Below are 14,497 nucleotides of genomic sequence, written 5' to 3'. Positions count from 1 at the left end.
TGATCGTCATTATGGCGTTCTTGCAAAGCCGTAACGACGGCCTCTAAACCTGTTTTACGGTCAATATTTTTCTGCCAATTTTCAACCCCTGGTGGAGTCTTCTTACTTGATCCACGGATGCCCTCTTTATTTGCTAAAATATTGAGAAAACTCTATAAACTTTACCTACTTCTACATAAGTTTAGTAGTCTACCGCAAACCAGTAACCCAAACGTGGCTAGAGTAAGACTAGGACTTTCGGATTTCTTCGAGAGAATTAAATTTTTCGATCGAAATCTTGACGTAAATACGTCTTTAAATTTGCTTCCATAGTGGGAAGCAATTCAGAAAACTGATGATGATAAAATCGGGGGATACAGTTTGGCATTGCATCTACACATCTATCATCTACATCAGTGTTTCTCAACCTCTAACGAATCGTCGCCCCCTTCAACATATCGCCCCCTTCAATAAGACCGTTACGTAGTATTGCCCCCTTCACTACAAAATTCAGATGCCGAGTGTGGGTTCCCAGACGAGGTTCAAACTCGAGTAAACCGTGAAATTCTTGCGCGACACGAGATGTAAACAACGAGACTCGGAACGGTTCGAGTATGTGTCAACTATCTGTTAATGTCTTAGCGGAAGACAAACTCTAACCCGAGCGCTCATAAACAGGTAGATCTTTGACTCGCGTGTCTATAAAATGTTGGCCGAAATAAACCTTTTCGAACAAAAAAATAGAGGAATTTTTGATAGGTGAAAGGTGAAAATGATCGTTAAATTCTTAGACGTCAAAAATGGTAAATAACGGCCTGAGTTATGAGTGCAGGTGTTATTATTTTATAAACAGTCCTCGAACAGAGTCGACAAAGAGGTATCAGATGGACACCTCGAATCGGACCTTTCCCGCGACCCGAAAAAGTTTCGTCTTGCACCTGGAGACAAAGGAGAAACCAATCGGGAAGCGAGAAAAGGGACGAGGGACCAATCCGAAAGGCGAACAGTGGGGGAAAAACTATAAAAATCGGAACTTCAAGGTCGAAGAAGAGTCTCCTCCGGATTAACCCTACAGTGGTGATTAAATTTGTGCTGTGCATCCGCCGATCACCGAGGACGCCGCAACGAACTTCTACTTCGTCCGGATATCCTTCTCGTCCGCCCGAACTGCAACCGAGATCACGAACTTTCGCCGTTCCCAGGAGATTTTGGAATTGTCCATTATCGATGTAAGCATGAATTCGAACAAATAAACGGGTTTTATCTTGTAAAACACTTGTGCATCATTTGCCTCCCTCGCCACCGCCCACATACGCGGTTTCCCTTAGGCTCATTCTGACGTGAGATAGACTTTTTCCCCCTCAACGTCGGCAAACCTTACACGAGGGACAAGGCTAACGCCAAATTCGTACCGCATCGAATAGACTAGTGACTAGTATAATGTTATTTGTTTAATTATTATACGATATAACGAATAAAATATCTAATTATTTTTAATATAATGTTTTACTATATCGCCCAGAAAATTGTTTTTCGCCTCCCAAAATATAAATTGTTACTAATCGCCCCCTCAACGTGGAAAAAAAAGCTCACACGGGGGCGATATCGCCCCCGTTGAGAAACACTGATCTACATCCAAAATTTAACTACACCACTGGATAGTTAAAGGATCGAAGAATTCATTACGTTGAGTGGAGACTGTAACGCATCGCGCGCGGCGGAGGGGGAAGCGCCGCGACGCATACTTTCCGTTTAGTATATATTTGGCTCGGAGAAGCTACGACGCTTGTTTCAGTTTTCAATTTACAGCTCTCGTCAATATTTATCGATTGCGTACACAAAACATTAGTGTGGAATAGTTATGGCGAATATATATGGTGTTTAAGTTAAAAATTAAGAAAACTTAACACAATGTCGGCCTATACTCGTCGAAAAGCCAAATCAAAATATAGAAATCGTATACGGTTGGAAAGGGCTTCTCGAGAGCAATTCAGTGATACCCATAAAACACCATATGATAGAAGCGGTGCCGGGAACGTAAAAAATCATGGAGATCCGAAGGACTTCTTACTGTTAAGAAATGATTATGACATACGTATAATACGAAAATATTACCCGTTAACGTACACGTATTCACGTAAAACACACGGCCGTGTCCCGGACACAGCCACACCCCACTTTTTGATAAAATATTTTGACGGTCTAATTCCACAACTTTGACTGAATTTAAGAATCCCCGGAAGAAACATTCGTAACACTACGTGTAGCTTATACATACCCCTCATTTCCGTTTGTCGTCGCATAGATCTTTCTTTTATCGAATAGCTGGTAGCGTGGGTCCGATGGAATGTCTACTCTATAAAAAATTTTTCATTATAAGCCAGCGTGCCAACACTTTTTACATAACTCTTAATTCTTATATATATATACATATATAAGAATTATGTATATATATATAGGCCTATATTAAGAAGTATGTATATATATATATATATATATATACATACATACATGTCTGTGGACAAGGCATAGTTCCAGCTTTACGTGTTTCCGGTAGTGAAAAGGAAGTTGTATCGTGCATTACGCGAGCAAATCGTCTCCTTTTACAGGAGTCGACAGCGACCCTTGTTTCGGGATATGTTTGAGAATCTGCGCGAACGATACGAACACTTGGAATACTTACTGTACTGTACAGTACATTACGCATACCGTGGCAAATCAACACGCTAATAGAGTGTATGTTAGTTTCTTTCTGGAGAGATAAACTGAGATGACAACGAGGCAATATTGTTGGTCTTTTCATTTCGGTACTGTTTATTTTGGGCATACTGTACCGTACTTGAAAATATACACACATTTTCAAAAAGTGTATGTATACTTTACGAGGGAAAGTATTGCAATTGTATTAAAGTTGATACTCCGGGTTTTTTCAATCTTCACGTTTTGAGGCCTCCTTATATATCACATCTCGAGAGAGATTGGACTTAATGAAGAATTTACTATTTATTAGAATTTAAAACTTTTTAGAACTCGTCTCTACCTTCCGATTCAACTTTTTGCCATTTTATAATTAATGATATAAAAAGTGTTTAAATAAAATCTCGCAACAGATGGCGCCACATATTAATTTTAAATTTGTTAACCGGAAAAGTTACGCAACTCGTTGCTGGATTTCGTTTAAAACCAAAATCCATTTTTCTTCTAATTTTAAGTACAAAACGCCGCGCAAATCTGTAAATAGCAGTCGTACTATTTTCTTTCTTTTCTTCGTTTCTTTTTCTTTACTTTCCGCTCCAACGTCCATTGTTGACGATTAATTGTCCTCGGAAACTCACTAAATTATTCTGACTTAAAAACTGTTTATGAATTTAACTTTTCTATTATAATTTACAAAATATTTATTTTTTATTGTCATTTAATTAGCCGAATTGCCCATCGTTTTTAGAAGTATTTTTAACTTTCAAATTAGTCCTTTAATTTTATTTGTACCAGTTACATTTATCCTTATTCTTCGACGCAATCGGTTAGCTCAGTGTTTCTCAACGGGGGCGATATCGCCCTCATGTGGGCGTTTTTCCATGTTGACGGGGCGATTAGTAACAATTTATATTTTGGGGGCGATATAGTAAAACATTATATTAAGAATAATTAGATATTTTATTCGTTATATAGTACAATAATTAAACAAATAACATTATACTAGTAACTAGTCTATTCGATGCAGTACGAATTAGGCTTTAGCCTTGTCCCTCGGCATGGGAATTTTGTAGTGAAGGGGGCGATACTACGTTGAAGGGGGCGACGATTCGTTAGATGTTGAGAAACACTGGGTTAGCTTCTACGCTCTTATTAAAAGTTTTATAAATTAGAGCGGATTATTAATAAGGTTATTTGTAATTGTATTTAATAACAATCTTACACTTTTTTTTATTTCGTTTTACTCTACTTCTGGGCAAGGCCGCAGCAAAAAAATTTTGGCGCCCCAGACAAGCTACGCGTTAACTCTTTTAAGCTTTAAGTTATATAAAATACTATATTTATTTTATACCGGTATTCGAAGCGCCTTTAATAATTAATGCTAACGATTCAAATTTTAATTATATTCGAATTACCATTGCGACGTCTTTCGGCGCTTCTTCAAATTCCCAGCAGCGGGTAGTCGTCTATCGGCGTGGCTACGTAAAATTACTACGAATTATGTAAAATAAAGCAAAAAAGGTTGTAGAAAAATGGAATTCTTGGAAAATTCTTAAACTTCGTTAAAACATTTTTTAAAATTTGAATTTAATTAGCGATATATTTTAATTGCCAATAAATTGATTTCGTTACGAAAAACGACAGTCGTCCGACACGATCGATTTCTTCGAATTGTCTTACGCGTCGGAATAATTACGAAAATAGAACCGACAAGTGAGCGTATAATTATATTTTCATCGATATATTTTTCACGCGCGTATCTATATTTGTTCTTCTCACTTTTTGTCCTCATTTTCTTCAATTTGTAGCCCGGTACGTTTCTCTGGTTTTTTTTATCTCCGCCATTATAGAATTTTGGTAATTAAAATTATCTTTCCATCTCCGTTTTCTTTTCGATTTTCCGAATATTCCGAATAATGTGTATTTGTAAAAAATTAAAAATTCGGAACGTTTCTAAAAAACATTTAATTTACAAAAGGTAATGTTTGGAAGAAAAAGAAATTGCCTCCCCGCCAACGAGAACCCCGCGGATAAAAATCAAATATATTTTTTATGTTCGCCTAGTTTAAGGTTTTCGAACATGTTCATTTTCAAAATAAAAAATAAAAATTAGAAAAACTATTTTATCTTAATGTTTTTAAAGGCGACGAAATATTATTTTCTAGCAGCGGTAGTAGTAATATTAATAAATTAACAAAAGGCGATATTAAATATATAGAGTAAAGCATTCGAGTCAAATATGTACGGGTACAATACCTATTCCGATTCCGAACCGTTTCGTAAATGATGAAATCGTTTAGATATTTGAACCGTACGCGGATCTTTGCGGGAAAAATTTACCTTCCGTCATTTCTATTTCCTCGAATTCCTCCATGCTTCGTATTTAATACGGGTCTATATTTTTGTCCAAATCGTTGCTTTAAGTCGATTTTCATTTAGGCTAATTCCCACGCAATCGTTCTTATAGATCCGAATTCGAAGCCATCGATCCGTTTACTCTGGCTTTTCTGGCATCCGAAGTTTTACCCGAACAACACCATTGGAAGTATTATTGCGTAAACGATATTAATCTTTGTTATTAAGGAAGTAATTACCGCGCATTCCCTAATCTCGTCGACCGGGGCCAAATTGTGGCCATTCCCGTAGATTAATTTGCCGGAGTCCATCTTCTCGTTGCGTGCCAGCGCGGTTAAGCCGCTTATTTCGTCCATCCCAAACCGAAAACGGTATACTCGTCTGGATTCTCACTTCCCCAATTTATGTCGAAGTTTATATAAAAAAAGGTTTTAACCCCCAAAAAATCGTTTGACTATTTTTCTTAAATTCTTTTAAATTTCATCCGTTTTCCGCGCGTCGCTAATATAACATTACGCGCGATTTTCTCGACAAAATACGAGTATTATATTTGCGCTTAGATTGTTTTTTAAAATCGTTTAAGACTCGTACGTGTTATTCGCGATAAGTTATCGAGGAGGAAAAATAATGCAGTCGCTATAAGAAGACCTCCCGGACTAAAGTAATGGCATTGGGGAGACAATTGATAAAAAAATCCTGGGAAGGTTGGCAAACGTGTTCCGCCATGTCGATCGATTTTATATGGGAAAAAATAGTATCGACGAGGACGGCGCGGAAAGCATTCGTTCAGATATTGAGGGGTGCGTTTTCATTTCGATCCGATACTCGTATTGTAAATAGATAGCCTATATAATCGTATTATAAAGACATTTCTTTGAAATTTAATCTATTTTAACAAAATTAAATAGAAACTTTTCGGGTGTTTGAAAGAAAAGTCAGATATTCTGATAAATTTTGATAATTTTCATATTTTTTTATGTTCGATTTCGTTACAGCTAATAAAGCCCGAGTTCCGCGCATTCTACGGTAGTTCCATTACGCGTCCGATGTTAACCGCTTTTCTCCAAGAACGAATGCGTACATTTTTGTATGATCTTGCCATTAATTCGACGAGCTGTCTGAAAGTATCTTTTCTCGTTTAAGGTAAAACGTCGACTTTTTCTAATTTATAGGCACTCGACTCTTCCAAATTTGATACGGATCATTAATATCGTAGACTGCGGGAAAACGGGGTATTAAACAATTTTGCGTGACCATGTTTTAACTTAATTACGACTAAAGAATACATCCCACTCTTATTCCGTTCGAACATAATCTAGTTTCTATTCGAAATTTACGGGGCGCCGTGTCTAATAAAATACGGCTGCGTAAACGAGCCCGTTTCCAACCAAACCGTTACGTCATTGGCTCGTTTATGCGGCTGGATAAAGGCGCTTTACTAAACAACGCCCCCATAAATTAATATTTGATTTCGAAAATACAAATCTCGTATCTTTAACGAAAGTTTTAATAGTAGTCTGCGGTGCGTGTCATTTTCCACAAAATTAACTACTAACGGCGTGTAGAAACTTCCGAACACAAACAGAATCAAAAAAGACGTTAAACGCTACGAGAAGTGGCAGAAAAAGAAAAAAAACAGTTTCTCGCGCGAAATACCTCATTTTGGCTCGTGACGAAGAAGCGAGAAACGCGCGAAAAAATAAGCGAAACGGATTCGATTCGAAGCCTACGCTTATTTATAAAAAGTAACCAAATAGAAAAGGAATTATTATTCTTAATGCCGATTTCTCTTTCCATTAGTGGCGGAAAGAGATTTAAAGTTAAGCCCCGGACTAAAAAAATATTTATTTAGTCTTTCCGGAATTTCCGATTTTCTTCCGTTCGAAAATATCGATGGAATTAAATCGTTTCGGGATATGCACGCAACACCGCTTAGTAAACGAATTATCTTTCGGATTGTAGAATTCTACCTCGACGACGTCGTACAACAATGTATTGTACAGTACATTGCGACGTTGGGTTTACTGGTTAATTTTCTTAAATAACTCGGTAACTTCGGCATTTCGAATGAATATTTTTAGGGTAAAGGTAAACGTATTTGTACTGTACTGTACATTAAAATGTCTTTAAATATCCGTAGATATTTAACTGTCCGGAGTGTTACATGCCGAGCTTTTCCTAATTCCTTTTCTTTAGAAAAAAAATTAAGCTCGGCATAAAAATACCAGCGCGGATACAAAGTTTATTGCACGAAAAAAAAAAGAAAAATAAAACAAGTAGAAACAGAAAACACGTACGGGAATCCGATTGCAACCATTTGCTATCGTCGTACGATCATTCGTCTCGCAATTCTGACGTCGTTCCTGCCATACCATTAATACGGGTCGTTCGAATTTCTGTATTTTTTTTTTATAAAATCGAAATGGATGTATAAACGATTTCTTTTCGTTTTCTTTTTCTGTTTTCCGTCGCAGTGTATCCGCCAGCGGAACTAGGTCAGAGGCTTATCGCCGATACGCAGAAACGGACGACGGAAACGTTCTTTCTACTTGTACAGTACAGTACGTTAGGCACTAACGTACTGTACTGTAAGAATAATTAGCGACTATCGGTAAAGAAATTGCAGTTTTACTCCTCTCCCTCCGCTTTCACGGAAAGTTATTTAGCTTTCGTGTTATTGCTGATTTTTTGGACTCTCCGCTCCACGGGCAATAAAAGGGCCGAAAATTTTGTCGGCCCTTTTAAAGTAGGTTCGGCCACTCCGAATAGAACGACCGGGTGACCGGAAGCGGATCCGAAATATCGGGTACACGCGACCTTTCCGGGGTTTCGGGGGTTTCCACCGCCGAATTTGACGACGGGACCCCGGAGCGGTAGGTTGACGCCTTAACCGCTGGGAGTATCGTTAGCAAACTTTAGCAGTAAACGAATTTTTAAGTTCTTAGTCCGAAAACGACGCTTGGAAATTGTCCAGCGGGAGGAACGAGAGAGTAAGATTTCGTGTCTTAATTAAGACAGAGGTTTTCCACTTTTTGGATTCCAGACAAGTTTGCAAAATCGTGCGAAGATCGAGGCCGGTTTCGTTATTAGAAAATCCAGCCACCAGTTACTTAACTTTTCCGGCAAGAAATTTAAATTGCGACGGCGCCATCCGTTACCGTATTTTATCGAAAACTTTTTATATTATTATTTATTATAAAATGGGAAAAAGGTTAGTTTGGGAGTAGAGGCGAGTTGTATAAAAAATTGTAAATGGTAGTAACATTTTCATTATCCCACTCCACATAGGACGCGCGACTCCCTTCTACCTCCCCACTTAATCCACCTTCGACCGGCAAAATTGAATAGCATCGTCGCCCCGGTAGACAAACCTGCCTCCAAAATAAGAAAATTTCGACAGAGGACACGGAATTTTACGCTTCAAAGCGGACGAAAAATCGTGCCACTACCTCACGCACACACGCACGCACACCAGACATCACACACTAAAGGAATTTCTGGATGAAAGTTACGATAAAACTTTGCAAGAACTATCAAAAATATAGCCGAAAAAAGTATCTACTTTTATACATACAGAAAAAAAACTCGAGTGTTTTTTTTCATTTCTCTACGTTTCGAGATTGCCCGAGTCTCGCAAAATGTAAAAGTCTCTTTTTGCGGCCATATTTTTCTTTCGTCGTATATAACAACCGGAAGTGCAAAACGGGTGGATGCCAAACTATTTTCAGCGGAAATTAACGTATCGGTAGCCCGTCGGCGTTTCTATAAGTATCGGTTCGACGTCGTCCCACGGACGCGCGGTCTTTTCGCCTACCGGAAGTGGAAAAATGGCGTTCGACCTTCTTCCGGGTGTATACGAAGGCGCGTGGCGTTCGACCTAAAAAACATTCTCTCTTATATTCCGCGTGAATTTAAAGAGGCGGTGCCGAAACCGGAATCCGCGCGGTCTTTGTCCGCCTTCGTTATCTACGTCACGCGCGTCTTAAAAACGAAAACAAAAAAAAAAAAATGGAGGCTTCCTTCGCCTTGCCGTTTCGCGTCTTCTTTTACGGGCCGCGAAGACGGTGGAAAACACCGCCCTACCCAAACGCCTGGAGTCGGCGCGTGGCGGACGTTTCGGAATTGCAAAAGAATGCAATTGCGAAAGTTTGGGGAGGCGAGTAAGAAACGAGGGGATTCGGACCGGCGAGAAGAGGTAAGGAAGAGGAACGAAGGTAAACGTGACAAAATATTTAATTCGTTCATTACAAGGATCGGTGCGAGTCTAAGGTTGTCGGGAGCGCGGTGCCGGAACGTACGTATTTGGTGAACAGACCGTCGTAAGTGTTGGGGAGATGGGATCTAAGAGGGGGAGAGCCGTCCGGGACGGGGCGGGCGGAAGGCGTGGGGGCCGACACGAGTTCTAAAGACGAATTCCGGACGACCGGCCACCGTCGTATACTGGGCGGCCGCGCCGCCTAAAAAACTATGAATTTGTGGTTGTTAAAAGCCGATATGCGTGGGCGTTAGCAACGGTCGTCGCAGACGCACTTGACGATCCACATGTAATCCCTGGCCAGGCGCAGCGGCGATCCTTCTTCTCGGTCCGACGACGAGCAGTCGAACGTCATCTCCACCGTGGTCGACAGTCGCGGTCGACAGCAGCGCCGTCCGCGACAGCGGCCGCAGAATTTCGGTTCGTACAGTTTGACGCTAGAGCAGTTCCTGTCGTCCACGATGCGCACGGGCGACGAACTCTTCACCGTCGCTCTGCAGAGATGGTTCCTCTGTAAAACAAAGCGGAAACCAATTCAAACTCCGCTCCGACATCCGCTTTTCGCACGCTTCCCGACACGGCGTTAATCCTTCGTCTCGTACCTCCGAAGGGAGCGCGCTCCCTTCGTTTTCTTTCCATTAAACATTCGTCCGCCCGCCGACCCGCCACACGCGCGAAAAGCTCGGAAAGGATGGCGTTTTATACGCTACCAAAAATATTTGGTCGATTTCCGAGCGTAGAGTGCGCGGCTGAAAAGCGTGGTCCCTCGATCGCCGCATTTCGTACCGAATTTCCTTCGTGTGGCGCGGACGAAAAACGGGAAAAAAATAAACTATTTGTTTCGTTTTATTACGGGGAATTTGGCCACGTCTGGCGGACGATAGTTGCCACCCCCGTTACGACAATCCCGATAAATTGAAAATACGCGGTAAAAGTAAAAGGAGAAAAAAACGCCGCAGTAACGAAACAATAAAGAAAAGAAATGAAAAATTACTCGGAGCATCCTCTTACAAATGGCTTGGAATTTATAGAAGTTAAGGAACAATTTGTCTCGGATAGAAAAAGTATGGGATGGCTACGCGGGGGCGGCGGTAGGGAGTACGGATACGAGTTAATCTACTGTTAAAGGTAGGAATGTGGATAAAAGGATAAGGAGTGGGAAGAAGACCGTTAAAATATTTGTACGTATAAATACGTTGGAAGGAGTCAGAAAGGACGAGAAGGAGTAGTAAATTGCCGATGCAATAGTATAGTTTGTCCGGGGTAAAATTTTGTCTAGCTCTATATTAAATTTATTTAATGCACAGCCGATAAAGGCGCCGGATTGGCCTTTTGCCGGGAAATATTTGCCCACCGGTAAAATTTTAACAATTACCAAATTTGTCGATTATTTTCGCAGAGGTGATGGCTTTTTCGGATAGATACGCGCCTATTAAGCGGACGTTGACCGGGGGGAACGTGGCGTCCAGAGATACGTATAGTACAGTACCAGACTTTCTAGCAGATTAGAGTAAGAGCCGATTAGCGGGAGGAGAAGCTTGGAGGATGCGGTCGTATTCTTAACCCGTGGTTTTAATCTTTTTTTACGGTGGTCCGCTCGATTTACGTCCAAAAAATGAAAAACGTTTGTTGGTCCGGCGTTTGACTTCGTCCGCGGCTTCGGTATCCGGGGGGATTTCCGGTAAAAAGAATCGAACGTTTCGGTCGGTGGGATGGCTTATTATACAATATTCGTCGACAGATGGCACCACCGGTCCGAAACCACGACTCGAATCGGAAAGTAAAATTTCTACGGGTGGTTCGGACTCCGGACCGCGCCATTTGCCGCCGAGAATAGACGGCTTCGATTAACTGTAACGCCCGAATAGGGGCCAGTTTCCCTTAAAAGACCTCCCGGAAGGCATTATTTCTCCCGCACTCCCGCATTATTTCGGCCATTCCATCTAAAGGCCGGCTATTCTCGTCTCTGGGAATAAATAGCCTATACGAACCAGGCTCCTCCTTAGGCGACTCCTTATTAACCGTTACGCGAAAGAAAGAATTGAACGACGTATAGTCCGAAGGAGGAGTGACGAGGTGCCGGGTTTAAATTTTCGTTAAGTCCGCCACCCCGCCACGATTAAACTACTAACTAATTTAAGGGAGTAAATATTCGGCTTTTTTATTCGATATTCGCCACTATTTACACCCAGTTCGAATGTCTTTTGACCCGTGTTTTTTAGTCTACCTCGGTAGTGAAATTTGTCCGGAAGACGTTCGAATATTTACTAATTACCGAGGCAAAGTTCCCTCCCCGGCCGCTGCTTATCAACCCGCAGCCGGATTTAAGTTCTCGGCCCGACGCCGGCGCGTAACGAAACGACGTCGATTCCAACGGCCGTACCCGAACTTCCACGGGCGCCAAGGTGACGTCGATTCGACCATCCTTCGGCCGCGCGCTGGACGCTACGGGCCGGAACTGGGCAGTCGAGCCAGGCTTTGGAAAAAGCCGGCAGAAAATAACGAGTAAAAGATTTAATTCGGTAAGAATAACGTCGAAATTCTGATGACGGCGAATATTTAACGGGTTCTGGCTGTTAAGAGTAACGAAACTCGACTTATTTTAAACAATTTTGTCCGGTTAAAGCGGGGCTTCTTAAACTTTTTTTATTCGCGATCCCATTTATGATTGTGATTTTTTTTCGCGACCCGCCCAAAAAATAAAGTTACTGTATATACAAATTTGCAAAAACAATAATGGTGGAATATCGAATAAAAAAGCCGAATATTTATTATCGTAACACAGTTCGCTCTTGTGTTACGATAGAACAGAGACAAGAGAATACACCGAAAAGCGACGACACTACACTGGTTCGCGCTACAGCGTTGCCGAATCGTCGTCTCGCTGCACCAGAAGTGACACAAAGCGCGACTGACGAAACCTACGACACGAAGCGTGCCATTTTCAGACTCTCGCAAATTATTTTCAATATTTTGCATTAAAATCTCGCGACCCATAGTTTAAGAAGCCCTGGGTTAAAGTATATAAATACGATAGTTCTAACGGCCTTAATTTTTGAATAGCGAATTAAATAATACTGTATTAGGTATTGGAATAATTCTTAAACACATCCATATATAAGAGCGTAATTTAATTTAAAATAATATTTTTCCGTCTTTAAAACTACTTACTACCGCCATAAAAAGCTTTACGTATTGTAAATTAAACGAATTTAAAATATTTAGATTTTAACGTCATTTAAAAAATCAGCCTATTTTCCTTCTCCGTCTATGTATTGTACTGTACGTAACTAAAAGAAAACTTTCGAATCCCGGTACAAATAGTAAAAGAGCCGTAGAATCGTGGCATCCCGGAACTAATGGGGAATTCGAGAGGATGCAGACATTCGATAACTATTTATTCGGCGGTATTTATTTCGTTTACAATATTATTATTTTTTCTTTCCGAATAAAGTTCGTGGATAAAACCTATTGGCTTTTATTTCCCGAATTTTTCTCGGCAAACGTTTACCCCGGAGAGCGTTAAAGCCCCCGTCGTAGACGGTCCACTTTCGCGCGGCCACGAATTATTAATTAATTATAAAATGACGGCGTAAATTGCCGCGTAGGAATGCGAAATATTTTAACGGTGGCCTAAACGGGAGACCAATGTTTATCCACAATTATATCTTTGGTATTCGAAACTGCGCGTACGCCGTCGCCTTTATCTACGCGTATTTCTCCGCCCGCATTTTTCGCCGGGGCTTCTGGTAGAACCGAAAGAAATAACCAAGCCGGTGTTAGAATAAAAATTCCAGGGTGCCACCGTCCCCGCGGCTTCAATATAATTACTTTTTTAATAGGATATTAATCGTTAATCTTAAAATAATTAAAAGAGTAAGGTTTTCCGTTTATTACCGTTATTAATTGGCTGGGTTACTTATTAAATATTATCGCGTAACGTTTTCTTTCACGTCTATTATTAGTGTGGTGGCCTTGGTCCACCCACCCGGCCACCCGGCCATCTTCCTAACCTTTTCTGTCTCCGTCCACGTATTTTAAAATCGCGTCGGCCGCTTTCTTTCGTATTTGATTTTTATCCTTACCGGCGGCCGTAAAATTGCCGCTAATGTTTCCACTCGGGAAGGGGAACTACGTGGAAAATAAAGTCCGGGCGTGATAAAATCACCGCGGGAAAATGAAAGCCGGTCTTCTTTCGCCATTTCCGGTTTCTGTTTCTTTTATTTTAAGAATAAATCCATTTAGGCCAAAGCGGCGGGAATCCAAAGGCCGGTCTCAACCCGAGTGGCGGAAAAAGAAAGGGTTAAAATCCCGGTCAATAACGGCGGACAGAACCGGTCCGGCCGTTGCGGTTTGGTAAAATTTTCCGAGTCTTTATCGGGCGGTGGCGAAAACGGATGGGCCGTTTATCCGGTTATTAACGGCGGCGTTAGCGGGCGAAAATTATCCATCCCGAGCGGCGCCGGGCACGAAATTCCACCGACGGATTTTCACCGCCACGGAAAAGTTACGACGAAGCGTCCGAAAGAGAGGAACCGAATGGAAACCGCCCGGCCACGGTTCCGGAGACCGGTGATAATTTATCTGCCACGCTGGTCATTTTCTCTGTCCTTTGTTTTCGTAAACCGAAGAATAGAAGAAAAACTACGTTAACCGAGTAAAATTCGTCGGTAAAATACGTATTGGCTATAACGAAACGCCACCGATAAAGTCACGCGCCAATCTGCCAGACAGTAGTCGACGGTCCGGCGTAGAAGCGAGACAATTTTTTGCAGAAATGCGTCGCCGGTGGTATTTTCGCGGAAAAACGGAGGTAAAATGTGGCCGCAAACATATATACGGCGATAAATTCGAATCTACGCCACATCGGCCGGGCGTCGGGGTCCGAAAGACTTTCAAAATGTAAGTGATGGCGCCGTCCTTATATTCGGACCTAGGATTTTGGCAAAGAGAACGCCGACTCTTTTTCGTCTTCCATTTCGCGCTTAGTGGATAAAAGCCGCCATTGCCACCGGCAGACAGATTTATTTTTCTCTCTCCGCGCCATACTCGGACAAAATGTCGTCCACGGGGGTGAAGGGTAGAAGGCATTTAGGATTACAAATAAATAAAGAAATCATTGGATTATCTCGGATTAACAAAAACCATCGGGGGTTTGTTTACCGTTTCTTTCGCGATTTTTTTCTCATCCTTTCGCCAATTGTCCAAACG

General features: G+C 41.4%; 1 protein-coding gene across 1 annotated transcript in view; it reads right to left on the bottom strand.

Moving 5' to 3' along the window:
• Positions 1–3,761: 3,761 nt before the first annotated feature.
• The window catches only part of LOC111632804 (connective tissue growth factor-like), a 33,568-nt gene continuing 22,832 nt past the window's right edge, over positions 3,762–14,497 (bottom strand). The window contains exon 5 of the mRNA XM_023377331.1: positions 3,762–9,797. Within this exon, the coding sequence (XP_023233099.1) occupies positions 9,537–9,797 (261 nt within the window). The 3' untranslated portion in view covers positions 3,762–9,536. The remainder of the gene's footprint in view (positions 9,798–14,497) is intronic.

The sequence above is a fragment of the Centruroides sculpturatus genome, unplaced genomic scaffold (genome assembly GCF_000671375.1).
Source record: "Centruroides sculpturatus isolate CEXI.00-Female unplaced genomic scaffold, Cexi_2.0 scaffold777, whole genome shotgun sequence".
Lineage (NCBI taxonomy): Eukaryota > Metazoa > Arthropoda > Arachnida > Scorpiones > Buthidae > Centruroides > Centruroides sculpturatus.
The sequence above is the reverse complement of the archived record's forward strand: the minus strand, read 5'-3'. Positions and strand labels throughout refer to the sequence as shown.